The sequence below is a fragment of the Budorcas taxicolor genome, chromosome 9 (genome assembly GCF_023091745.1).
Source record: "Budorcas taxicolor isolate Tak-1 chromosome 9, Takin1.1, whole genome shotgun sequence".
Classification (NCBI taxonomy): domain Eukaryota; kingdom Metazoa; phylum Chordata; class Mammalia; order Artiodactyla; family Bovidae; genus Budorcas; species Budorcas taxicolor.
This window is the reverse complement of record NC_068918.1, coordinates 64,372,995-64,400,728: the sequence shown is the minus strand read 5'-3', so window position 1 is coordinate 64,400,728 and position 27,734 is coordinate 64,372,995. Positions and strand designations below refer to the sequence as shown.

General features: G+C 36.2%; 1 protein-coding gene across 2 annotated transcripts in view; it reads left to right on the top strand.

Moving 5' to 3' along the window:
* HBS1L (HBS1 like translational GTPase) overlaps positions 1-27,734 on the top strand; it is an 86,801-nt gene that overhangs the window by 1,811 nt on the left and 57,256 nt on the right. For both annotated transcript variants that reach the window (XM_052645690.1, XM_052645689.1), the window contains exons 2-4: positions 3,849-3,914; positions 14,055-14,183; positions 16,966-17,160. In XM_052645690.1, coding sequence (XP_052501650.1) covers positions 3,849-3,914; positions 14,055-14,183; positions 16,966-17,160 — 390 coding nt within the window. The remainder of the gene's footprint in view (positions 1-3,848; positions 3,915-14,054; positions 14,184-16,965; positions 17,161-27,734) is intronic.

The window sequence follows — 27,734 nt, the reverse complement described above, 5'->3', positions numbered from 1 at the left end:
TAGGTCATCACAGTTGTTCATTTCTTTAATAGATATTGTATCCTCAGTCAACATCAACTGAGTGCTTAGAGAACTGTTAAAAGAGTTTTGGGGACCAACAGTAAGATGTTTGAGAGAGTCTAAAGTGGAAAATACACAAGTAGCAGATGATTATGAAATGCTACAGAGTGTGCTTATGAAGTGCTGTGGGAGCTACTTAAGTGATTACACTGTTGAGAATGAATGGAAGGAGTTCCGCAGAACTTCTTTGTGAAGGAAGGCATCCTGAAGGAGAGGTGCTTGACTGGAGGGAGTGAGTGCCAAGTATCTTCTCACCTTAGCGACCGCAGATCAGGTGGTCAGGTTGTCAGATTATTTGGAACAGTTGTTGACATCATAACCAAGCTGTTCCTATAGCATCAGAGGTTCATCCCCTTTTCTGTTTGTAAAAGTTCTACTTACTTTAAGTGTCTGGTTTATTTCTCGTCTTCCCTGTTAAGCTTTCCCTTCTCTCAGATAATAATTTAAGAATTCTCAAAAGTACTGTAACTTCATTACAGAGATTTTATACTCCAAAACTTTTTGGTTCCTCTACTTAACTTTGATTTTGTTCTTCTGTGTTATATGGGTAGTACTTTACATGACTGCTTCAGTCAGTCAGTTCAGTCACTCAGTCGTGTCCAACTCTTTGCGACCCCATGGACTGCAGCAGGCCAGGCTTCCCTGTCCATCGCCAACCCCTGGAGCTTGCTCAGACTCATGTCCATCAAGTTGGTGATGCCATCCAACCATCTCATCCTATGTCATTTCCTTCTCCTCCTGCCTTCAGTCTTTCTCAGCATCAGGGTCTTTTACAGTGAATTAGTTCTGCGAATCAGGTGGCTAAAGTGTTGGAATTTCAGGACTGATTTTTTTTAGGATGGACTGGTTTGAGCTCCTTGCAGTCCAAGGGACTCTCAAGAGTCTTCTCCAACACCACAATTCAAAAGCATCAATTCTTCTGTGCTCAGCTTTCTTCACAGTCCAACTCTCACATCCTTACATGACTACTGGAAAAACCATAGCTTTGACTAGATGGACTTGTTGGCACAGTAATGCCTCTGCTTTTTAATATGCTGTCTAGGTTGGTCATAGCTTTTCTTACAAGGAACAAGCAAGTCTTTTAATTTCATGGCTGCAGTCACCATCTGCAGTGATTTTGGAGCTGAAGAAAATAAAGTCTCTCATTGTTTCCATTGTTTTCCCATCTATTTGCCACGAAGTGATGGGACTGGATGCCCTGATCTTAGTTTTTTGAATGTTGAGTTTTAAGCCAGCTTTTTCACTCTCCTCTTTCACTTTCATCAAGAGGCTCTTTAGTTCCTCTTCACTTTCTGCCATAAGGGTGGTGTCATCTGCATATCTGAGGTTATTGATGTGTCTCCCGGCAATCTTGATTCCAGTTTGTGCTATATCCAGTCCAGCATTTCGCATGATGTACCCTGTATATAAGTTAAATAAGCAGAGTGATGATATACAGCCTTGACATACTCCTTTCCCAATTTGAAACCAGTCTGTTGTTCCATGTCCAGTTCTAACTGTAGCTTCTTGACTTGCATGCAGATTTCTCAGGAGGCAGGTCAGGTGGTCTGGTATTCTCATCGCTTTGAGAATTTTCCACAGTTTGTTGTGATATACACCATCAAATGTTTTGGAATAGTCAATAAAGCAGAAATAGATGTTTTTCTGGAATTCCCTTGCTTTTTTTTATGATCCAGCATATGTTGGCACTTTGATCTCTGGTTCCTCTGCCTTCTCTCAATCCAGCATGAACATCTGGAAGTTCACTGTTCACCTACTGTTGAAGCCTGACTTGGAGAATCTTGAGCATTACTTTGCTAGCATGTGAGATGAGTGCAGTTGTATGGTAGTTTGAACATTCTTTGGCATTGCCCTTCTTTGGGATTGGAATGAAAACTGACCTTTTCCAGTCCTGTGGCCACTGCTGAGTTTTCCAAATTTGAAGGCATATTGAGTACTGCAGCACTTTAACACCATCATCTGAGGATTTGAAATAGCTCAACTGGAATTCCATCACCTCCTCTAGCTTTGTTCGTAGTGATGCTTTCTAAGGCCCACTTGACTTCATTCCAGGATGTCTGGCTCTAGGTGAGTGATCACACCATCGTGATTATCTGGGTCAGGAAGATCTTTTTTGTGTGATTCTGTGTATTCTTGCCACCTCTTCTTAATATCTTCTGCTTCTGTTAGGTCCATACCATTTCTGTCCTTAATTGTGCGTATCTTTGGATGAAAAGTTCCCTTGGCACCTCTAATTTTCTTGACGAGATCTCTGGTCTCACCCATTAATTAATAAAAATCCCAGGGAGGCAAAGCCTATACTTTATATTTACTCCAGTAGCTGGCACAGTGCTTTTTATGCAGTAAATACTCCAGAATATTGTTGAGGAAAAGAACCACTTTACAGAGATCAGAGGAGAGGATTCTTTTTATCTTTTGGTAATTGTAACAATTTCAGGGTCCATTTCAGTGTAAAAAAAACTGACCCAATATAAAAAGAAATTGTTTTCTTTAATATCCAAGTTTTTTGTGACTGGCTTCTCATTTATTTGCTAATAATTTTTATTAATTCAGGATGGTGATTATTGTTTAATAATTTAATAAATTATTAATGTTGTTGAATGTTACATGTTTTTATTGAATAATAACATTTATGTAATTTTTATTTGTCATAAGTATTTGGTCTCAGCCTTTGACCATGCACTTCTTGCTGCTGCTACATGAGTACCCTCAGAAATTAGCTAACTATCCTTCAGAACTGGTTCACAGCATGATATTCCTGGGGATCTTTCCCTAGCCACGCTGCTTCCAATTCTGTTTTTGTTGTTCTTATGTGTGTTCCAGAGTCATTCTTTATCATGTGTCAAACACTTGTTATATAGCTTTGTAATCACCCGGTTTCTTGTCTGTCTTCCTCTTACATTTTAGGTTTGTAGAGATCTGGGAATGTACCTGTCACTCACTTTTGAACCCCAAATGTCTCTAATAGCCCCTGTCACAGTGTTAGTACTTGTCGAGTGACTAAATACACTTATGTAAACATATTTATGTTCCTTATGGACTTTTAGTGAATAGATTGTTTGATTCATTAATTTATAATAAAACAAGTATTAATTTATGTCAGACCTGTGTCATGTAGTTGTCTAGAGAGTCTTGCCCTGAAGGAGCTTATAGTCTCATGCAGTGAACCAGGTATGGTGCTTTGAAGACATTCAATTAGAGGAGAGTGCTAGAGAATAAAAGCAGTAGGGGAGAGGCTTGCTGCTTTACCCAGAGTGGTCAGGGAAGACTTCTACAAATGGATGATGTTTGAACTGAAACCTTAACTGGGAGAAGGAAACAGCTTTAGGAAAATCTAGGGAAAGACCATATTATAATCAGTAGGAAAAAAGACCAATTAGCTAGAGCAGAGAGGAGTTTAGGATAAGCTGGGTTTTGTACATTGCCTAGCTTTACATGAAGAGAAACTGCCTTGTGGTCTGATTGTATATCCTGCATTAGTCAGTTGTATCAAAAATAAATGCTTTGCTTGGAGCAGGAACTTGGTGAGAAAAATGGATGGTTTACTTATTTCAGATTTTTGTCAATTTAAAATCTGAAAACACGTATGTCTTTTAAATATGTAAAGTCAGTAAATACCTACTTTTGATACAATTTTTGGAATTGTTTTTTGAAAAGTAGACATTGTAAGTTCCTTTAATTTAGGTGAACAGTAATTTATTTTGGAGAGAGTTCAGATGCTTCCTCATTAATAACCAAGAATAGAAAACAAACTTGTAAATATTTTATCTCTTATATTTTTATTTTAGATTTTGAAGATGATGACCTCTATGGCCAGTCTGTAGAGGATGATTATTGTATTTCGCCATCAACAGGTGAGTTTTTAAAAAAATTGATTATTATTTGAGTATTTAAAGATGTTAAGTAGGTATTATTGTCATTCTAGAACTAGTGTGTTCCAGAAGACTATAATATGTGCCATTTAGAAGGATAATTGTTTGTTAACTTTCAGGTCAGTTAAGTTGTTCGGTCATGTCCGACTCTTTGCCACCCCCTGAACTGCAGCACACCAAGCCTCCCTGTCCATCACCACCTCCCGGAGTTCACTCAAATTCATGTCCATCGAGTCGGTGATACCATCCAGCCATCTCATCCCCGTCATCCCCTTCCTCTCCTTCCCCCAATCCCTCCCAGCATCAGGGTCTTTTCCAGTGAATCAACTCTTTGCATGAGGTGGCCAAAGTATTGCAGTTTCAGCTTTAGCATCAGTCCTTCCAATGAACAGCCAGGACTGATCTTTAGAATTGACTGGTTGGATCTCCTTGCAGTCCAAGGGACTCTCAAGAGTCTTTTCCAACACCACAGTTCAAAAGCATCAGTTTTTCAGTGCTCAGCTTTCTTCACAGTCCAACTCTCACATCCATACATGACCACTGGAAAACCATAGCCTTGACTAGATGGACCTTTGTTGGTAAAGTAATGTCTCTGCTTTTTAATATGCTGTCTAGGTTGGTCATAACTTTCCTTCCGAGGAGTAAGCATCTTTTAATTTCATGGAATATGGAATGAAGCAGGGCAAAGGCTAATAGAGTTTTGCAAAGAGAACACACTGGTCATAGTAAACACCCTCTTCCAAAAACACAGGAGAAGACTCTACACATGGACATCACCAGATGGTCAACACCGAAATCAAATTGATTATATTCTTTGCAGCCAATGATGGAGAAGCTCTATACAGTCAGCAAAAACAAAACCAGGAGCTGACTGTGGCTCAGATCATGAACCCCTTATTGCCAAATTCAGACTTAAATTGAAGAAGGTAGGGAAAACCACTAGACCATTCAGGTATGACCTAAATCAAATTCCTTGTGATTATACAGTAGAAGTGAGAAATAGATTTAAGGGACTAGATCTGATAGATAGAGTGCCTGATGAACTATGGACGGAAGTTTGTGACATTGTACAGGAGACAGAGATCAAGACCATCCCCATGGAAAAGAAATGCAAAAAAGCAAAATGGCTGTCTGGGGAGGCCTTACAAATAGCTGTGAAAAGAAGAGAAGCGAAAAGCAAAGGAAGAAGGAAAGATAAAAGCATCTGAATGCAGAGTTCCAAAGAATAGCGATGAGAGATGAGAAAGCCTTCCTCAGCGATCAATCCAAAGAAATAGAGGAAAACAACAGAATGAGAAAGACTAGAGATCTCTTTAAGAAAATTAGAGATCCCAAGGGAACATTTCATGCACAGATGGGCTTGATAAAGGACAGAAATGGTATGGACCTAACAGAAGCAGAAGATATTAAGAAGAGGTGGCAAGAATACACAGAAGAACTGTACAAAAAAGATCTTCACGACCAAGATAATCACGATGGTGTGATCACTCATCTAGAGCCAGACATCCTGGAATGTGAAGTCAAGTGGGCCTTAGGAAGCATCACTATGAACAAAGCTAGTGGAGGTGATGGAATTCCAGTGGAGCTATTTCAAATTCTAAAAGATGATGATGTGAAAGTGCTGCACTCAGTATGCCAGCAAATTTGGAAAACTCAGCAGTGGCCACAGGACTGGAAAAGGTCAGTTTTCATTCCAATCCCAAAGAAAGACAATGCCAAAGAATGCTCAAACTACCTCACAATTGCACTCATCTCACATGCTAGTAAAGTAATGCTCAAAATTCTCCAAGCCAGGCTTCAGCAATGAGTGAACCATGAACTTCCAGATGTTCAAGCTGGTTTTAGAAAAGGCAGAGGAACCAGAGATCAAATTGCCAACATCCGCTGGATCATGGAAAAAGCAAGGGAATTCCAGAAAAACATCTATTTCTGCTTTATTGACTATGCCAAAGCCTTTGACTGTGTGGATCATAGTAAACTGTGGAAAATTCTGAAAGAGATGGGAATACCAGACCACCTGACCTGCCTCTTGAGAAACCTATATGCAGGTCAGGAAGCAACAGTTAGAACTGGACATGGAACAACAGACTTGTTCCAAATAGGAAAAGGAGTATGTCAAGGCTGTATATTGTCACCCTGCTTATTTAACTTCTATGCAGAGTACAGCATGAGAAACGCTGGGCTGGAAGAAGCACGAGCTGGAATCAAGATTGCCGGGAGAAATATCAATAACCTCAGATATGCAGATGACACCACCCTATGGCAGAAAGTGAAGAGGAACTAAAAAGCCTCTTGATGAAAGTGAAAGAGGAGAGTGAAAAAGTTGGCTTAAAGCTCAACATTCAGAAAATGAAGATCATGGCATCTGGTCCCATCACTTCATGGGAAATAGATGGGGAAACAGTGGAAACAGTGTCAGACTTTATTTTGTGGGGCTCCAAAATCACTGCAGGTGGTGATTGCAGCCATGAAATTAATAGACACTCCTTGGAGGGAAAGTTATGACCAACCTAAACAGCATATTGTTAACTTTAAAGGTATATAAAATAATTTCATTACTTATGAATAGAATTTAGTTTTGATTCCTTCATTTAACTTTATACAATTTGAGGAAAACTCTTAAAACTATGGTTTTCCAGTATTCTTTGCAGTATTCAAGTAATCTAAATTGACTAAAATGATAATTTAGTCAGTAATGAAAATCTAAACGTCTAAAGACAGAAAGCAGTTAGTTTTATATCCAGGAGAATCTTGAATATTAAAACACTGAAGTTATGTATAGACTTCCCTTCATACAGTATTTTATCTACTGTAAATAAATCCAGTGCATAGTTCAAACTTGTGATTGAGCCGCAAAATGATTTAGAGTTCAAATTCCTGTAGGATTCCGCATCAGAGCTGCACCTTTTGTCTCTTGATGAAAAACTTCTTTGCAATCATATAATGAAAACATTTTCTGTGTTGGCGGCAGAGACAGTGTCTTTGATCCAGACCTTTTTCTTACTAATCCTCCTAACAGTGCATTTATCTTCAAATTTTATCCTACTCTATAAACAACTGGTTAAAATGCTCTGCTGAATTTTACTATGCCATAAAAGTGGGTCCAATTAAATATAGTTAGGAACAGCATAAATAAACTCATGGAACTCATTTTCCACAAGTTGAAGGTTTAATATAGTAATTTAAATTTCCATCAGTCTGCCTTGTCTTTAATACCTTATAGTCTGTTGAACTGTCTTATAAACCTTTCCCTGCTTTAAGCCTCTTCATAGTTTCTGAAGACTAAATATGTCCCTTCTGACTTTTTAGAATTTCTTCTTTTTTATAGAGGCATAGGGGCCTTGGAAGTTGTCTTAGCACCCCTACTCTGCCTTACGTCTTTTGTCCTGTTACTTATTACTCTGTAATGCGTCTAGCTCTTTATAGGTACTCTGCTCTTTTAGGCTGACTAATCAGAGCCCTTCCTCTCTTTCTTTGATGTTACACCGTTATCAGTCATGATTTTGTTAGGAGATAGAAATTTTACTGGTTATTTTGCCAGAGAGATTTTAATATAAAAAGTTAACTAGGTATTAGAGAATACAAAGTGCAAACCAAAATATCAAGGAGGTATTAACTTCAGGAAGCATTTATCATTTCTAGTTCCTAGGGGAGTCGGCAGACAGGGTTGGAGCTAACCTTTTAGAACCTTATGGGGGGCTCCTTGGAGCCTGGACCTAGGGGTGTTAAAGGAAGATTCTGCCTTGTTGCTTTGCTATTGAAGTTAAGAGAAGGGACTGTTGGAGCTGGGGCTCAGACCTGAGAAGGGGAATGTTGCGTGGTTGGTACTAGTATCTCTGTAGGGACACTGGGAACCTGAGGTTCAGCCTTTTAAAGAGGGCATTCTATCCAGCAGTCTGGTCATGGTTGAAGTTGGTTCTGGGAGTTTTGGAAAAACTGATAATGATTATGATTACTGGAACAAATGATTTTGGCAAGATGAAATGTTGCTGGGGTGATGGTAACTAGAGAAGAAGCAAAAAGGAAAGGAACATGTGTGTTCCTCTTCTGGCCTAGTCTCCTTTTATTATCTCCCTGTTGGCTGATCCTAAAAGGGAACCAGCTGTCTGAAGAAATGCGCTTTGCAGAGACTTCAACCTCAGCGTCACAAAGCAAAGAAGACTGGCTTAGAAGTGGAGGGGTGGCTTAACCAGCATTTCTTTTAAGCTTATTATTCAGTGATTCAAAAATGCCATATTTTGTTGAGATTAGGGATGAAAGAAATTTCAGTTTTTCTGAGGAGCCTCACAAGCACTTGTCATTTGCAGTGTGTTAAAAAAAACCAACTCTGTGGATTAACCTTTTGGGGTGCCGACAGTTCATCATAATCAGTTGACTAGGTGCTGAAGTAGTGTCTGGTAGCACTAGTTAGTACTATGGATGAAGTAAAGGTCATGGCATGTTCATGAGACTGATGGTAATATGGGTGTGGTAATTAGATTTGAGGTGGGTTTTTTTTTTAAATACATGCAGTATAGACTGGATTAATATATGCACTTACAGACCTAAGTGGGTGTACTTAGAATAGTTAGTTAGGAGACTATAATACTAATCTAGAAGAAATATCTCAGGACAGTGTTCTCAAAATGTGGTCCATGTGCTATTTGTACCACTTGAGAATTTGTTAGAAAAGTAATTCTTGGCCCCATCTCATATTCAGTGGGGCACAGGTACTGCTTTGAAACTATTTGTTTAGGATAGAGGTGATAGCAGTGGATCTGGAAATAGATTCAAGAGATAATTACAGGAGCTAAAGACTACTGGACTTGGAAGTTGGTTGACTATGACTTGCACAGGAAAGCTTCATGGAGGGAGAGACTACTGAAAAACATCTTCATATTGCAGATTAATGCATTCATTTATCTAGGGTTGTTTAACTAAATCATGCTTAATCTTGAGAAATGAGCCATCAGTACACAAGGATCAGGCATTCTGAAGGTTCTGAGATTTGCTTTTGTGACCTACCTTTCTTGAGGTCATAGTTTATCCCTTATCTCTCACAGCTCTTGATATGTGTATTGTGTATGGTTCATATTCAGGACAGTCTGACTATTTGAGAGTTACTTTTGTATGCTCCAGGAAGTGAAATCGGCTTTATTAGAGCAGGAGATAGTTAAATAGTTTTGACTTTCTTCTGTGACAAACTGGTATTTTTAACAAAAGCGCATGGTTTAGGTTTTTTAAATTTTCTAAATTTTACTAAATTAAATCAGTAATATCAGATAAGACAATTAATAGTCCTCTTTAGTGGTGTATTCATCCCAGGAATTTTCAATTAAAAAAGGAATAGTTTTAGAAGGATACTTTCTGTTCTTAAAGAAGCAGCTAATGTCATTTCACTGAAGAAATGATTGTATTCATGGTCTAATGAATTCTGGTAATTGAATGCCTTTATCAATTAATAGTAGTTTCTCTAAAATTTATCATATATTTTTAAAATAAATACAGTTTTCTTGATGGTAAGGTGATTTCTAAATGTTATAACTTTTTTTTTTCTTTAGAAAGATTGACTGAATATTGCTTTGATGCTGAATATCTAACTTCAGTTCAGTTCAGTTCAGTTCAGTCACTCAGTCGTGTCCGACTCATTGTGACCCCATGAATTGCAGCACGCCAGGCCTCCCTGTCCATCATCGACTCCCGGAGTTCACTCAGACTCACGCCCATCGAGTCAGTGATGCCATCCAGCCATCTCATCCTCTGTCGTCCCCTTCTCCTCCTGCCCCCAATCCCTCCCAGCATCAGATTCTTTTCCAATGAGTCAACTCTTCATATGAGGTGGCCAAAGTACTGGAGCTTCAGCTTTAGCATGATTCCTTCCAAAGAAATCCCAGGGCTGATCTCCTTCAGAATGGACTGGTTGGATCTCCTTGCAGTCCAAGGGACTCTCAAGAGTCTTCTCCAACACCACAGTTCAAAAGCATCAATTCTTTGGCGCTCAGCTTTCTTCACAGTCCCAACATATTAGGGAGCTGCAAAAAGATAGCAAAAAAGGGATAGCAAAAAGATCCTATAAGTAGAACTTTACAGTTTTTAGTCTTGTTTCAACTAATATAATTAGAAGTGTTAAAAGATAAACTGAGGCATATCAACATTTTTTTTTTTCAGAGTTTATTTGAGCAAACATCAATTTGAATCAGCTCCAAATGGGAAGTGGTTAGGAGCACTCCATCAACAGAAGTTGGGGCAGGGTTTTTATAGAGAAGACATGAAGCAAAACGAGGAAATTATTTGATTGGCTTACTGCTTAAAACACATTATTTATGAGAGAATAATTGGCTTTTTGTGATTGGATGCTCTTAATCCTGAGGCCTTGGAATTGGTTTTCCCTTTGCAGCCAAGGCATTAGAGCCACTTCAGTTTCATGACCTCCTTGTACGATTACTTTAACAGTAGATATCCTTATTCAGTCCATTCCAACTCAGAACCTTTATTCAGCATCAGTTAACTTGTAAAGATGGAGAAGGAAATGGCACCCCATTCCAGTATTCTTGCCTGGAGAATCCCATGGATGGAGGAGCGACTTCACTTTCACTTTCGCTTGTAAAGAAGCTTGTTAAAAATTCCCTTCAAATGATAATATGGTGGGTAAAGAGATAGTCCTGCCTGAAGTAGGCGGGAAAGGTTTCTGGAAGGAGATGGAATTGGAACTGGTGAATTTGGGAGTAAGAGTGGCATCCTAGAGAAAGGAGCAACAGTGCTTGAGCAGCAGTCTCTTAAGTGAGGCGTGTTTGGGAAGACTCACAGGTGGATGCAGTTGGAGCGCAAAGCGGGCTTGGAAAGGAAATAGCCAGATTGTGGAAGGCTGGTTTTAATTTTAGTTGTGAATGTCAGTTTATTGAAGGTTTTTGAGTTAAGGGGTCACGTTTTAGGAAATTAACTGATGACAGTGAGCAAGGTGGACTCCATTTGGATGAAAGGGGAGACTGGTAGGCTGCTTCTTACTTTCTCTGATGATACCAATCAGCTGAGTAATTGTATTATAAAACTGCAGATTCCCTGCCCCATTCTAGCACCACTTAACCAGAATCTCCAGGGGAAGAAGCCTAGAAAGCTGTATCTTTAATGAGTGCCTCACATGAGTTTTATTTCATATTTAGGAAACAGTGTTAGGCAGTTACAGGAGTCAAGGTTTTGAATTCTCTGAATTTTTACGTTTATCAGAATACTTGAAAAATTTGCAAGTCGTTATGGTGTTCAATTTTTCAGAAAGCGTTTCTGTCAAAGTTTGTGATTTAAATTTTTAGAATAGAAGAGCATTTTATATTTATCCTTTTCTCTCCATTGCTTTTATTTCAGTTTTTTTTTTTTTTTGCCTTTTGACTCTCATTTCAATTTCAGAGGTCTGGATGCTTCTTTTTTCCTGGTAGCTATTGTCCCTGGGGAATTTTCCTGCCCACTCTCTTTCCCCATTCTTCAACAAATCCAGCCATCATTTACTTCTAAAACAGTGGCCAGAGTATAGATTTCTGAGTTGGATTTATGTTTGGGAGAGTGTAGGAAAACCTTCCAGGAAGAATAGCTCCTTGGAGGTAGAGTGGAAGCCTGGATTTTGACAACTTCCATTTTCTTTGTCAATATTTTCTAAGTGAAAATTGCAGATGAAAGTATCTGATTTCTTCTCTCACTTAATATTTGATTTGTCTTAGGTTTTTCCTTACAGTTCAGAGAGCTATGAGAGGAAGTTGAGGAAAGTATATTTGTTACCTTTAGGCTAAACTGAATACAGTTTACAGCCAGGAAAGAAATTTGAAAATCATCGAGCACAAAATGGCCTGGTTTACATTTTTTAATACTACCACATTTTATTGTATCTAAAAAGCCATGGATTGTAAGACATACTGTTATTTTACATATCACTTAAAAAATCAGCTGTCAATCTAAGTTTTATGTAATACTAAGATACCACTTGATTGTAAGACATCCCTCATTCTGAGATATTTTTATGTGAAACAGTGATTATCTTAGAAAATCTGTGAAATAGGATATTTTTCCTACCATTTAAGCATGCTGACTTTATAATGGCAGTATTGTATTTTACTTGTGGAGGATGGGGGAAATGGTGATATGTATACAGCATAATATATGCATTCTTGAAAAACTGCAGTCCTCAAATGTGTATAGTAAAAGATAACAAAGCCTGTGGGAAAGAACAGGGTCATGACAGATCACTCAGCCTATAAAGTACTAATAAAACCAAAAATCATCTAATGAAAATACTTACATATTTAGAAAGTTATGTTAATTTCCAAATAAAGTTACATTCAAGGAAATGTTTTTGTTAAATGTTTAAATTTAACAAAATATATTTTTTTACATTTAACAAAATATTTTTGATAAATGTTTACATTTTGTTACATGTTTGCAAGGTGAAAGCTTGATAAACTTGTAGGAAGAGTTGAAACTAATGAATAGTGTTGCAAAGGCAAAATGCTGACAGGTCTTAGAGAGCCAAGCAGGAAGCAAGCACAGAACGGGACGCAGCCAAACTGAGCCAAGAGGACAAGTGTGGGGCTATCTAACTTTACAGTACAATTCCAATTACAGTATAATGCTCTGTGGTTGAACTTTGTATTTGCTTTACAAAGTGTTGGGGGTGGGGAGAATCTCATGAACCAAAGCATCTTGAATGTTACACCCTCATCATTCCCCTGTTGACCATTTGGTATAAACTAGTATATGTTAAGGAAACATGCATTATAGCAGAATAGATTAAATTCTCCCAGCTGCTCTGTATTTCTCTTATTCTGTTCTTGCCTTCTTTATTGTAAGTGCTCCAGTCTTTAGTGATCAGTTAATCTTCTGTGCTTCTGTCGCACTTGTCATCTGTACTACTCATTTGGCTTTTTAAAATATGTCACTACCTTTTCTTTTTTTGCCTTTCCTGCTAATCTGTAAGGCCATTGTTGGTTTATACTATGAATAAATAGCACTTACACCATAGCTTTCTGAGTGTAGGTGTTACACTAAGCCATAGTATTTTCTATTGTCTATATACACATTATCTATAAATTTTGAATGTAGTTAGATTCCCTTACATTTATGGGTAGTGCTTTCCTGAAAACATGCCCAGAAGTCAAATGTGGGAATGCTGAGCAATAGAGATGCATGTTATGTGCTTTTCCAGAAAGCTAAATAATATAAAATCTCTGATGACACCTTCCCTTCAGAATACTGTATTGATGTTTTTATCCTTCTTAAACTTAATACTTTAATTTTATTCCTTCACAATTGTGAACACCACTCTTGAAGAATTGAGTTCGTTGGGCATCCAGTTGATGTGAAAGAGTGAACACTTTGGGCATGGTTGATGCTTTTCTCCTTTGGTCACTTGTATTTTTGTGTATGATATTCAAACATATGTTATCACTTTGATATTTTGTCTTTTTTCCTCTTAATGAAATATATAATGTGCAGTTATGTGTTGAGTAATGACACTGCCACTATGCAGAGTAGCACAGACTTCTGTCTGAAAGTTAGACTCTGTACGACCTCATAGATGGCAGCCCAACAGGCTCCCCCGTCCCTGGGATTCTCTAGGCAAGAACACTGGAGTGGGTTGCCATTTCCTTCTCCAGTGCATGAAAGAGAAAAGTGAAAGTGAAGTCGCTCAGTCATGTCAGATTCTTCGCGACCCCATGGACTGCTGGAAAGTGAAACTTGAACTAGTCTGTTTTTAGTATTCTTAATTATGCAAATGAGCAAATTTGATATGAGTTTTAAAATATTTGTACCATAGAAAAGAAAATTTCAGGGAAGCTAGAGTAGTAGGCAAGCATGAGATATTAGGAAAGATAATTTTTGAGAACTGTGGAGAAAGTAAGTTCAGTGTTTGAGACAGGAGAAAAGAATGAAGACAATTAGAAGAGATTAGCAAATGGTTAGTAAGGACATTTGGGCAGAATTTGGGGTATGATATGTTTTGTCTTAGTTTTTTTCTCTTTTCATCCATTATTATGACTGCGGGCAAATGACTTTAGGTAGGAGGTCAGAATCTTTAATTTTTACTTTCTATTGTTAAAAAAAAAAAGGTTAATGGGAAATGGTTATAGCACAGCATTCTTCCATCATTTTATATTCTAGCTGCTCAGTTTATTTACTCACGACGTGACAAACCTTCAGCTGTTGAACCCGTAGAAGAATATGATTATGAAGATTTGAAAGAATTCTCCAGTTCTCTTGTGAATCATCAGCTAAGTGGAATTGATCAAGGTATAGTAAGAATTAGTCTGTTTCTTATCTGAAAGTGGTTAATAATTTACTGAAATTTACCATGTTATTTATCAGTTTTATTGTTTGTAATATTAATCATGGGTAGTAATGGTATGAACTACCATTATATCTTGTATCTTCAAGGAAAATTTTAATTATGTTTTGTGAAGACTATATGGTTAACTATATGGTTGAAAAATTGATTGTGTGGCGGTTATTCAGTAACTGGAATTTGATTGAAATCTCCTTAGGAGAGAAACTTCCGTGATTCGTTTTCTTTTATCAGTATTTATTGCTTTATAAGCTGTATGTAGAGCTTATGGTTAGATTACAGAAGCTCATTTCCTTGCAAAATGTTAGGTTCCAAAACATTAGTGTTTATTAAAAATAATAATGAGTTCAGAGTAACACTATACAAATATCCTGATTGGTCACAGTCATGTAAATTAAATTTCAAGATAGAACTTGTAAACGGTAATGGCTTTGGTTCTGAGTTTGCTTCTTTTTAGTTCTCTTAAACATTTTAACAAAGATATTTTATATTTTGGCTTTTGTCTTTTATAAATAAATTTCAAATGTGACGTAGTTTCAGACATACTGCTCCAGTCGTAGGTTGATGAATAGTGTTGTAGAACCAAAATCACCAGGTATAAAAGTAGTGCTAACTGTTGGTGCTGAGCAGGGCTCAGCTTGTTGCTCCTTCTCTGGAGTGTACTCTTTTTCTGGCTTTGTTCTATGAATATTTTTAAATTGAAAATTTATAACAATTTGAAAACAGGAAGGAGGGAAGTATATAAATCTGAGGGTTGATCTTTCCATAAATCGGTACAATATACGTCAGCTGCTACCCAAACCAAGAAAAATAGAGAGAAAGCACAGACAGACAAAATTAGAAAGCAGAAAGGGAAACAACAGAGGATTTAAAATTTTCTATATCAACTTTGCAGATACATTTGACAAGTGGGATAAAAGTTCATAGACGAACTGCTGTATAAACTCCTCCATAGTTTTTATTATATTTTCAAAGAGTGCGTACAGTTGTCATTGTAGGGGGAGAGAAGGTAGGAATAAAGTAGAAGTCTTACACTTTCTCTGCTGTGCCTCAGAATGATTAAGGAGGTATGAAATTCAGAGTTATGTTTGAGAATGAAAGTTAATCATTCCCACCTGACATATGTAAGTATTAATAATTGCATGAAAAAAATTGCATGGTAACAATAGTAGTGATTGTAACTAGCCTCTACTAATTGCTTTCTGGGTCCTGTTCTAAGTGCTGTTCATGTATTAGCGTATTTAATCTTCATGACAGCCTTATGAGATAGGCCAGCTATTGTCCTCATTTTATAGGGGAGGAAAATGAGACACCAAGTCACTTGGGGGTAGTTGTACTGCTTAGTAAGTGGCATTTGGATATGAACCAACATAGCCTGACTTCATATCTCTACCCTTTGTGTATGTGTGGACAACAGTTGCGATAATTAATTAGAATAGACCATGATGCTAGCTATATACTAAGTATTCTGTTCCAGTTTTATTAATTCATGTTTTTATGAAATAGGTATAATTTTTCAAGTTTAGCTTATTAGCCTAAAATTAATTTTGGACTAAAGCAAAGCAGAATTACCCAAATATTTGAAGAATTTACTTTTAATAATGAAAAAAGAGCAATGGAGAAAGTATTATATACTTGGGGGAAAAAAGGATATTGCCAGTAGATTCCTTGTTCAGTATGTAAGCATGTAAAATGTAATGTAAAATACATTCTGTGGACTGATTTCATGGATTAGGGAATCTGAAAACTTGAGTTCTATTTTGATTACTGCTAAACTAAGTAGTGCCATAATTTTCAGTCCTTTTTATGACTTGTAGTTTGATATATCTAAGTCATAGAGTTACTGTGAGGATTACAGAAGATGTGTGTGTGTGTGTAAAGTAAAATTGTCACCTGCTATACAAATAAAAGTTAATATGTTCATGCATTTTTATTCAGTAGTCTCACATACTACTTTAAGATCTAGGGATATAAAGCCTTTGCTCTCATGGAACTTCCATTATTAATGAATATTATTAGTAATTACTTTTTATAAAATAGTCATTAGAAAATAAACATCCTTAAAGATTTTAGTCACCCAGATTTAAATGTTTGTGTTTAAAATAAATGTTCATTTTACTCGTTAATCTACTGGATTTCCTAATTTTTATGGCATTTTTGTATCAGGTTATCTTGTCCATTCACTAGTAAGTTAGAAATATTTTCAAAATTAACCCTTTCTACACATGTAAGAAATCATCAGTATGGACCTCATCATCCTCATTGACTGAAATAGACTTTGTGTGTGTGTGGATACATACTCAGTTGCTTCTGTCATGTTTGATTCTGATACCTATGGACTGTAGCCTGCCATGCTTCTCTGTCCATGGGGTTTTCCAGGCAAGAATACTGGAGTGAGTTGCTATGCACTCCTCCAGGGGGTCTTCCTGACCCAGGGATCGAATCTGCGTCTCCGGCATTGCAGGCAGATTCACAATTGACACTTTTTTCAAGCGTTAATCAGTATTAACTTTGGAGACATTTATTATAGTGGTTATTGAAATTGTTCCTCTAAGCAGGGAAGCTAGGTATATTGTGGATAAAAATATCATCATTGTAATTTTTGCCAAGGCAAATTACAAGAAATGAACATCCTACTGTAATTTCAAATCCTTTGTTTCAGTTTTGAAGATTCAGGGATCCTTCATGACACTACTGAGTATACCTTTTAATTATTGCTGTCTGTTCTAGCTCGTCTTTATTCATGCCTTGATCACATGAGAGAGGTACTTGGAGATGCTGTGCCAGATGACATATTGATTGAAGCAGTTCTGAAGAACAAGTTTGATGTGCAGAAGGCTTTGTCAGTGGTTCTGGAGCAAGATAAAGTGCAGAATTTGAAAGTCAGGAGTGAGGGAGCAATATCTACAGGAAAGACAGCAAAAGGTATGCTTTTACTTGTTCTCTTTTAGTTTTGCAGTTAATGCTTTAAAAGAGGCTTTGATTTTGATTGAGCTTTTAAGAAAAATGGGCAGAAACTTTTACATGTTACAATAATTCTTGATTGTTATCAAGTGATTTTGCAGTTTGTGAATTTTTTGAGCTGATTGGCTGTCTTCTCTTCAGTCTGTTAAAGCCTATTTTTTGATCATTTCCCTGCTTATTTTTGCAACTGACAGAATATAAGGGAAATAAAATTAGATAAAAGCAAGACAAAACATTTTTTGCTTCTTGTTAGTTTCTTGAGCATCTTTTTAATTATTGGTGGTGTTTTTTTTTAACTAAAGGGTTGGGAGATGGAAATCAATAGCCAGACAATGTCAAAAAAATCCCTCCTATGCTTATAGCATTTTTTGAATATAATTTAGTTTTACTTAAATATCCTAAGTATTATAATTCTACTACTCTTTCATTTCATAGCCAGATCTTTAATTTTAAATGTTTAGAATTTGAGGTTAAATTTATAACTTAGGCTACCTGAGAAAGGAGCTAATTATCTTAACTGGTGTAATATCTGTCAGTAGAAGCATGGTGATTTGTTAACTGGTTTGATATTTCTTATAACCTGAAGTCTAGATTTTTGCCATAGTGAAATTGTGTGCTGCCTGTTACTATGAAGTAAGGGTTGTTTTATGTAAATTAATTTTTTTTTTCATTTTGGAGGGGCACCGGGATTCGCTTTTAACTGACCAATAGTATGAGAATAAGTCTATAATGTGACAACTATATTAATAGGTTACCCTAGATCACAGTAGAGGTTACATGGTATTATTTGTTTACTTGTTTTTAATACATTGAAAATACAGATGAACCTAGTTCTTTGCATTGATTTTTTTAGATGTTTTGAATTTGAGAAATTTTGATTATGAATAACTTAAAACCTCACATAAATTTGTAAATATTAGCACATTTACTAACTTGGTAATTACCTTTGTATATATCAGTGAACAAAGTGTGAAGGTCACATAAGATGGTTAAAGGAAGGTAAAATCCTTTATTTTTTTTTAGAATGTTCACTTTTTATTAAATAATGATCAAGTATCACTTTATTCATGTCATGATCAAAAGAAACATCTAGTAATTAAATGCCTCATTTCATGTTTCCCTTTGGTTGCTGTGACTGTCTTCTGCATATGTCAACCTATTCATCTGAAAATTAATGGCTCTTGTAAGGTAAGGAGTCTTATTATCTTCCTCTGAAGTTTCAGCTGATAATGTTCGCAGCTCTTGTCCTCAGTCTGCAAACCATTTGGATTGCAGCAGCAAATCCTTTGATTTTTCTGCCCCAGTAGCAAAATATGGATTATATCATAATTCCTCTGTTATACCAAGTCACTATTTACTCCATAAAAAAAAGAAACTTGACAGACCTAAAAGTGAAAAGAAACTAGAATCATGTAAGTTAACAAAAGAGCTGTCCCTAGCTGACCTAATTGATGATATGCCAAGAGATTCTTATAAAAGTCAGCCATCAGTCAGATTACCACCCACAGATAGCGTCGAGAGTCTACCTTCAAAGAGTCTAGATGGTGATTTGTTAAGACCTCGTGTTTCTGAGTGTATTTCCAAAGATGATTCTGCCTTCAAAGGCATACCAGATTTAAAATCCTTAATGATAAAAAACACAGCACCTAATAACTCATTATCTATTCAGAATGCTTCAGTACCTGATTTGCAAAACATTCCAGTACAAAACAGTTTAGGAAGTTTAAATAATCCTTTGCTCTTAACCAACTCATTGGAAAATATGGCTCTTGATAATTTAAATGCTAGTAAAACGACTGAAGTTGGAATTGTTTCTTCAGTTGAACAAAGCAACAAGAATTGCATATTAAAGAATGACAACTTGCAGTTTTCTCAGTGTGAAAGTCCATCCCTAGCTGAACTGTTTCAAGAACACAAGAAAAACAATCCAAGCCAGTGCTTTACTTTACCTGATTTTTGTCACCAGCCATCTGCCAGTTTCACAGATCTCAGTTTGGGATCTTTTCCCTTGTCACAACTAGCAAATCGGTATCAGTCTTCAACTGGAGTATCAGAGTTAACAGGATCTCTATCGTCTTTGGCATTTTGTAAAGCTTCTCCGACAAGAGACCTTGAGAATTTGTCACTTTCTGATTTGATTGCAGAAACGATTGATATAGACAACCCTCAGATTAGGAAAGATTCCTGTATGCTCAGTTTATCTGAAATGAGGTCACCTGGAATAGACTCGAATATTGATCTTAGTGTCCTCATAAAAGCCCCAGATTTTGTTTCCAAACCTGTAGTAGACCAATCAGTTGCTCTAATACCAGAAACTAAAGTTCTAAGTTCAAAATTAGGGAAAAATTCCAATTCTGCTAAGGATAATAAGAAAAACAGTAAAAGCTCCCTGCCTAGGAAACCGCCTTTTTCTCTCTCTTGGACCAAGGCCCTTGCTGCCAGACCTTCAGCTTTCGCTTCAACCCTGTGTCTTCGTTACCCATTGAAAAGCTGCAAGCGACGCACCTTTGATCTCTATAAGGCTTTTCTTTATAGTAGACAAGTTCAAGATGTAAAAGACAAAGAAATAAGTCCTCTTATAGCAATAACACCATTTGACTTCAAATCAGCATCTCCTGATGACATTGTGAAAGCTAATCAAAAGAAGGCTTTTACTAGAGAATAGTAACGAAAAGAAAACTTGCTAACTGTTGTAGAGCTTTTTCTTTTAAATTAATTTAATTTTAAGCTTTTATAGGGTTACTTTATCTTATGGGATTTAAGTTGTGATTTTATATTAAAATTGTCTTAAGTCAGTTGATAAATTTAGTTGCTATATGCTTTTGCACTGAAATTTCTTTTTACTATATCTTCTTTTAGTGATAACTGGCTTTAAGTTGATAGCCTGTAATAGGTGTATGTTTACAAAGTGCTTATGGTAACTTGATATTGTGAAATCAAACCTCAGCTATTTTTGTTTAAAGCATTCAGCTTTGAAAGTTTTAATGATGAGACATTTTCTTTTATAAAGTATTTTTGTGCTTTGTTCTTAAATGAAAATGCCGCCACTTGGGATTAGTATAGTTTAGTGATGAAGATTTTTCTTGTGATATATGGCATAGCATAGCCAAGACAGTATTATATTTTGAAATATTAATGAAATCATTCCAAGTTTCATTATTTTTCTGCCAGTGAATACTAAAACTTTTCTATTAGAATTCTTAAAATTCCTAACTTTTAAGAATACTGTTAGGTTGTTGAAATACATTTTTCATGATAATAAAATATAAATCCTTTTAAGGGACCATGTACATATTGAAGATGGATTAATCCATAATTTATTTTTATACATTTGCAAAACCATTTGTCCTAAATGAACACTTTAAAATAAATATGTAGAACGTCTTTTCAAGTATGGTTGCATGTTCCTTGAGTAATTTTACCAGATCTCTTTCATTTTTTTTTTCTTTTTACTATAAGTAATGAAATGTGGAGTTTCCCTCTTTGCTACTGATGGCTCTGTGTGCTATAATGACAAAGTTTCAGCAGTAGTTGACCTACTAAGATCTCTTCTACTGAGTAGAACAAGTAGGTAATTCATCTCTTAAAGCAGTCATCCTCAACTAGCAGTCAGAATCACTGGGGAAATTTTTTTGAAAACATAGCTATTGTGACTTCACTCCAGACATGGCGAGTCATTTCTGAGGGATGACATTTGGAAATGTGTATTTTCAGGATGGTCCCCAGTTAATTCTGATGGGTTATTTCTACTTGAGAATCGCTCCCTTGAAGAAATCAGTAGAATGAAAGGAGTTACTAATACTAGGAATAACACCTGGCCAACTTGAATTTTTAATTTGTATTTTCTAGTAATTAGGAATACCAAGGAATATTGCTGATTAGAAATTAGCACCTTTTTTGTTAGAAGATAATGTTATTAGTTATTTCTTGTAGGAAAAAAGTAGTCTATAAAATGTTCCTTAATGAGAACAAAATAGCTATATTTTCCCAGTAAAAAATATTTTTCTCTGACTACTACTTTAGTCTGCATTTGATAATTTTTTAAAATATTTCTTGTTTCTGTTTATTTTCAGAATGACATCCCAATATCCTAATATTTTTAGCTGTATATGATGTTTTTATATCCAGTGTTTTGGTGGGAAAGCTTAAGCCAGCCTTATGTCCTTGTTATTCTTGACTAAACACTGTGACATCTTCACTTTTTGTTTCTAACTGCAGATTTCAGTGCGTATCCTACTGATGCTTAGATCATATAAATTACAAGTTATATATTGTGATCACTTTTGAAGTTTAAATTACCCAACTGCTGATTTTGTTTTTCTAGTCTTGAACTTCAATTGGCTATTTTAGTTATTTTGAACTAGTAGTCTGTGACTCATCAACTAGATTTATATACTGTGGGCAGTCTCCAGTTTAGAAGTGAATTGTCTTCTAAGTGTTTGTTTAGAACTGACAATAATTCTTGATAGATTAAATGCTGCCCAAGTGGTCCCTTTGCACATAAATCCACAAATACATATTTAATCCATATTGAAATCAAACAGCGTTACTGTTGTATTATCTTTTATAACAAGCTAATTTTCGAGTGGAAATACAGTACTTTTAAAGCCATACAGCAGATCTTGTAGAGTGAACTAGATCCCCCTTTGCTGGATGATCAGGATTGTGACTTCTATTTATGATGTTATGATTTTAGGGGAAAAATATTCTATATTACAAGGTGATAGGGAAGGTAACAATTTTTAAATAGGTCTCCGTATTTCTGTTGTGATGGCTACTGGTCCGTCAGGCTCATACCTGACAGGCACTTGCCCCATTGACTAAGGAAGTGTCACAGTCTCTGAGATTCAGAGAGTGGAACCAGGAAGACCCACTGTCCTTTCTGCCTTTGGCCATTGGCCTTTGGTAAAGAGACCCCATGGACTGTAGCCTACCAGACTTCTCCGTCCATGGGATTTTCCAGGCAAGAATACTGTAGTGGGTTGCCATTTCCTTCTCCGGGGGGTAGAGAGACTAGTGCCTGCTTACTCATGGATATTTTCCTGGTGAGGACAGTTGCTTGCACTAAGTGCATCTTCTGCACCAGCTGCTGTTTATTGATTGACTGCTGTCTTGGTAGCTCAGGTATGCTAAGTGTTTTTGGTCTATTTTCCAGTTCAGATGTCGACTTTGAAGTGCGAGCCATTTTTATTTGTGTTATGCTCAAATATTAATAGTATACCTTAAGAATAAAAATAATGTTGTAATTATATTCTAAATGATACAAAATACAAGATATTTAAAATGACCATTTTTCCTCTTCACTTTTTTTGGATTTTTTAAAAAAACATCACAGATGTTTTTCTGTCTTGCATTTGGTTGGTCTTTTTGGTTATGGTTCTTCCCATTAATTGCAAAGAACAAGGTATCACTTCTGTACAGAACACTTTGCTTATCATTTCTTTTTCAGTTGTTCTTTTTCCTATTTCCTAGTTACTGAACTGGTATTCTAACCTCTCCTCTTCCCCGCCCCCCTGCCTTAGCTTTGAATCTTTCTTGAACTTTTCTTTCAGCCTTTTCCCCCCTCATATAAATAGTAGTAACTGTTCCCAGTGTACTATATTTAATTTCTTGTGGTCAGTGGGAGATCATACAACTAATTGCCATACCAAGGGTAAAACTAGTCTGGTGCTTTTAAATATGTGGACCATTGCAAATTAGCAAGTACACAGTTATATATTGAGGAATAACTGTGTATCAAGTTTCTGTTTGGTGTTCATACAAGTGTATATTTACTTGTAAAATCAGTTTAGTAGTAGCATAGAAATTGTTTTCTGTTACTTTTATAAATGAAGGTAATGCTGACTAGATAGGGAGGGATTGATACAAATCCTTTATTAATTTTCTTTTGTAATTATATAAAGCTCAGTGTATGCAGTTGTATATTGTAATTTTAATTTCTAAGATGCAAAAGATTTGTCACATTTTGAATGTATGTATACGTTTTTGTAAAAGCCACATCGGAATAAATTATAATTCTGGGGTTTTCTAAAATCAGGTGTGAAAACATCACAATTTATCCATTAAGATTTTTAATATAAGCTTAATATTTCAGAGTGATATTTTAATAATTTATCATAAAAGTTTCTGTAAACAAGTTGAAAAATGCACTACCTGTAGACTTTCTTTGAAGCTATTTGTCATTCAGAATTCTTTTTTTCCAAAAGGTAGAACTTATATTTTTACTTTTGAGGACTCACATAGAAACGTTCTTAAAGTATAGATTATGGTGAATATGGATAATATAATTGCAAAGATGGCAGTGGAAAATAAAACATTTGATAAAGTACACATTTCTGATGTTGACATGCCTGGTTTATATGACTTAAAGGAAAGCATCCTTCTAGTTATAGGACATAGCTGCAGATGGTCAAAGATGTGATTCTCAAATGGGATGGGAGAATGGGTACTTAAACACATTGTTATGTTTATTACAGTGTGTATGGGATGCATGACATTACACTCTCCGAAGCTGACATCTTTATCTTCCTGATCCAAGCTGCGGCCTCCTCCTGTTTCCTCTCTTTATTAGCAATATCAGCATCTTCCCAGTTGCTCAAGCCAGAAACCTAGGTAGCATCATCGTTGATTTTGTTCCCTCATTTACTTCTTATAATTGATTATTGTTGTTTAGTTGCTAAATTGTGTCCAACTCTTTTGTGACCCCATGGACTGTATAGCCTGCCAGGCTCTTCTGTCCATGGGATTTTCCAGGCAAGAATACTGGAGTGGGTTGCCATTTCCTTTTCTGGGGGATTTTCCCGACCCAGAGATCGAATCCAAGTCTCCTGCCTTGGATTCTTTACCACTGAGGCCCCTGAGAAGCCCTGTAGTTGATTCCAGTCCTATTATTTCTTCTTTTTGCCAAGTCACTTCAGTCGTGTCCAACTCTGTGTGACCCCATAGACAGCAGCCCACCAGGCTCCCCTGTCCCTGGGATTCTCCAGGCAAGAACACCGGAGTGGGTTGCCATTTCCTTCTCCAATGCGTGAAAGTGAAAAGTGAAAGTGAAGTGGCTCAGTCATGTCTGACTCTTAGCGACCCCCTGGACTGCAGCCCACCAGGTTCCTCCGTCCATGGGATTTTCCAGGCAAGAGTACTGGAGTGGGGTGCTATCGCCTTCTTCTTTATGAATAAGGAATTACATGTGTGTACATATACAGTTGATTGTTCATGTTTGTGGTAGTTATATTTTATAAAGTCATAAATGAGTGAACACTGAATGAAATAGGCAGACACTGACTTTGCAAAAACTGAACCATTGCTCCCATAAGACATACGAGGTTAGGTTCCTATGATCTTCTGGTCACAACATTTTTGTCAAACAGTCAATACATGACCTTGTTTTATGTATGTTTAAAGACACTTTATTTAATATATATTATTGATTCATTGAAATTGAACTCATAGCCAGTAGCACTATAACTTAATGCCTAACACTAACATTATCTACTATGCATCTTTTTAATTTGTAAGGTGCGTCACAGCTGCTTTGTGCTTAACACTAGACAGTGCTTCAGACTACTCTTGGGGACCATTTTAAACAGCAAAATCACCAACTAATATTACAGGGTGAAAAACGTGGCATTCAAGAGGTCATGAAAAAGGATGCTGCTTTATGAGAGTTGAAACAAGAAGGCAGAATGCGTCTTATTTGACCTCAGTTGGCAACATACATGTTGGGCTACTAAAATTTTTTACTGTTCTACACTGTCCACAAGAGACTGCAAAGTGCTGAAAGTCGTGGTTTTTAGTGACTAGCTGAATCCGTGAATATGGAATCCTCAAGTACGGATTGATTGTCCATTTTTTGATCCATTTTCTTTGTTCTTATTACTGCTTTTTCTCTTAAAGACTATTAGCTTTGGGCAGAATTCCTAAAATATTTAACTGGCTTTTTTACTTTCTCTCAGACACTTTCTACAATACAGGTAGAGTGAGTTTTCCAAAATGTAGTTCTGATTTTCTGTTGCCCTTTTTAAACCCTTCATTTTATTATAAGACCTTTTGTCATCTGGTTTCTCTTTGTGTTACCCACTACCCAAATCCACCCAAGAACACCTACCTTAGTTTCCTCTGCTTCTATAGTGCTTTGCCCTTTCCCCTCCATTTCTCCTCCTGGTAATTAGATCTTGAGGCTGTAGTTTATGTATCACTTTACTCCTAATCCTGGGATAGGGGAACCGTCTTGTGTACCTGTAATTCACTGTATTCCTTTTTATTGCCACCTCATGTAAAATCATAACCTCTGCCATACATTTAGCCCCTTTCTCTGGTAAGCCTGCCTTATTGTTCCTCACAACCCTTACATCGTGTCATTGTGTGTGCACACAGTTTTATTTCCCTCCTCTTCTTTGTAATCCCCCTAACCTCCCCCCCACAACCATGCAACTTCTATGAATGTAAGGTCTTTATTGCTATATTCCCAGCTTAGAATATATCTGGCACATACATGTAGGAAAGAATTTAAAGTGAAAAGTGAATTTCACTCTTAAATACTGTTCCACATCTTATTCCCTAGAGGAAGCTGTAAAGCAAATCTGTAAAAAAATATTTTATATTTCTCTGGAAACTATTTTTGTGTTAGACATATCAGATTTGTATACATAACATTATACAAATGGGAGGATACTGTAACACTTCAATATCTGTATCACTTCGCATGCTAAGTATATTGCAGGTTTTTCCTTACCAGCATATAGACATCGATCTCATTCTTTTTAAAAGCCACCTAGAATTCCATATTAAATAGCCCATGTTAACATTTTAACTTACTATCACTACTGACTCCTGAATGAACATCCTGTGTTTCTACTGATTGATTTTCTAGGCCCATAAGTATGTACTTTAAAATTTTTGATAGATATTGTCTAATTGTCCTTAATAGAGCCTGTGCTAATTTCCTTCCCACAGAAGTTTATGAGTGCATTTTGTTCAAATTCTCACAGATAGGATTATTGCTCTTTTGGGTATTATGCCAACCTGATAATTGGAAAGTATTCTTATCATTTGTTTATATGTCTTAAATGAGTGAAACTGACTACTTTGTCACATGTTTGAATCTATTTGTATTTCTTAGAACTACCTGTTCCTAATCTTTGACGATTTTTCTGCTGGCTCTCCTTCATAAATACTTCTAGGAATATATGTGTGTGTGTATTTAATTTATTTGATTTTGATATTTAAATTCTAAGAAATTTAATCCTTTTGTTATGTGCATGGAAAATATTTTTTCTTTGTCATCTTTTAGATCATTTATAAGACAAATTGTTGATTTTATGTATATAAATATTAAAGCTTTGTATTAAAAGTTTCTAATTCATATTAAAATTTATAAAGTAAATTAATAAAATATATTAAAATAAACAATTTGATATTCATAAAATGAATATTTAATACTACTAATAAAGTATATTAAAAAGTAAATTTAATAAAGTACATTAAAAGTATATTAAAGTTTACTAATCTTTTATGGGTTTTTGTTTGAAAGTTCTACTTTACTACAAGATAATTTTAAAAAATTGCGTCTTCTCTGTGTTTAGCAGATTCTCTCTCTTTTTTAAAAAAAACATTTGAGTGTTTGATTTAGCTGCTACAGGGGGTAAGGAAGAAACACATTTTCCAACATTTTTTCTTTTTCGATAGCTCAGTTTTTCACAGTTACTTTTTGTTGTATTACATGTCCTTTTTCTTTTTTAACCTGATTTGAAACGCCATCTTTGATGTATGCTAAATTTTCCTCTCTCCATCTGTCTTGCATTTTTTGAGACTCTGTGCTGTTCTATTTTTTTGTCTTGTTCTGGGCCAGTATCAAATTTTCAATTACTGTAGCTTTATGTTACTGTTAATTTTTAAATGTCTTATAGCCTGTCTTGTTTTTTTAGTCATCTTTTTCATTTAGTGTTGTTCACTTGATAAGTCGTGTCCGACTCTTTGTCACCCCATGGACTGCAGCATGCCAGGCTTCCCTGTCCATCACCATCTCCCAGAGTTTGCTTAAACTCATGTCCATTGAATCAGTGATGCCATCCAACCATTTCATCCTCTGTTGTCCCCTTCTCCTCCTGCCTTCAGTCTTTTCCAGCATCAGGGTCTTTTCCAGTGAATTGGCTTTTCACGTCATGTAGCCAAAGTATTGGAGATAACCTCAACATCAGTCCTTCCAATAAATATTCAAGGTTGATTTCTCTTAGGATTGACTGGTTTAGTCTCCTTGCTGTCCAAGGAACTCTTGAGAGTCTTTTCCAGCACCACAGTTGGAAGACATCAATTCTTGGGTGCTCAGTCTTCTTCATGGTTCAACTTTCATATCGGCACATGACTCCTGGAGAGACCATACCTTTCACCATATGGACCTCTATTGGCAAAGTGAAGTCTCTGCTTTTTAATACATTGTCTTGGTTTGTTATAGCTTTTCTTCCAAGGAGCAAGTGTCTTTTAATTTCATGGCCACAGTCACCATCTGCAGTGATTTTGGAGCCCAAGAAAATAAAGTC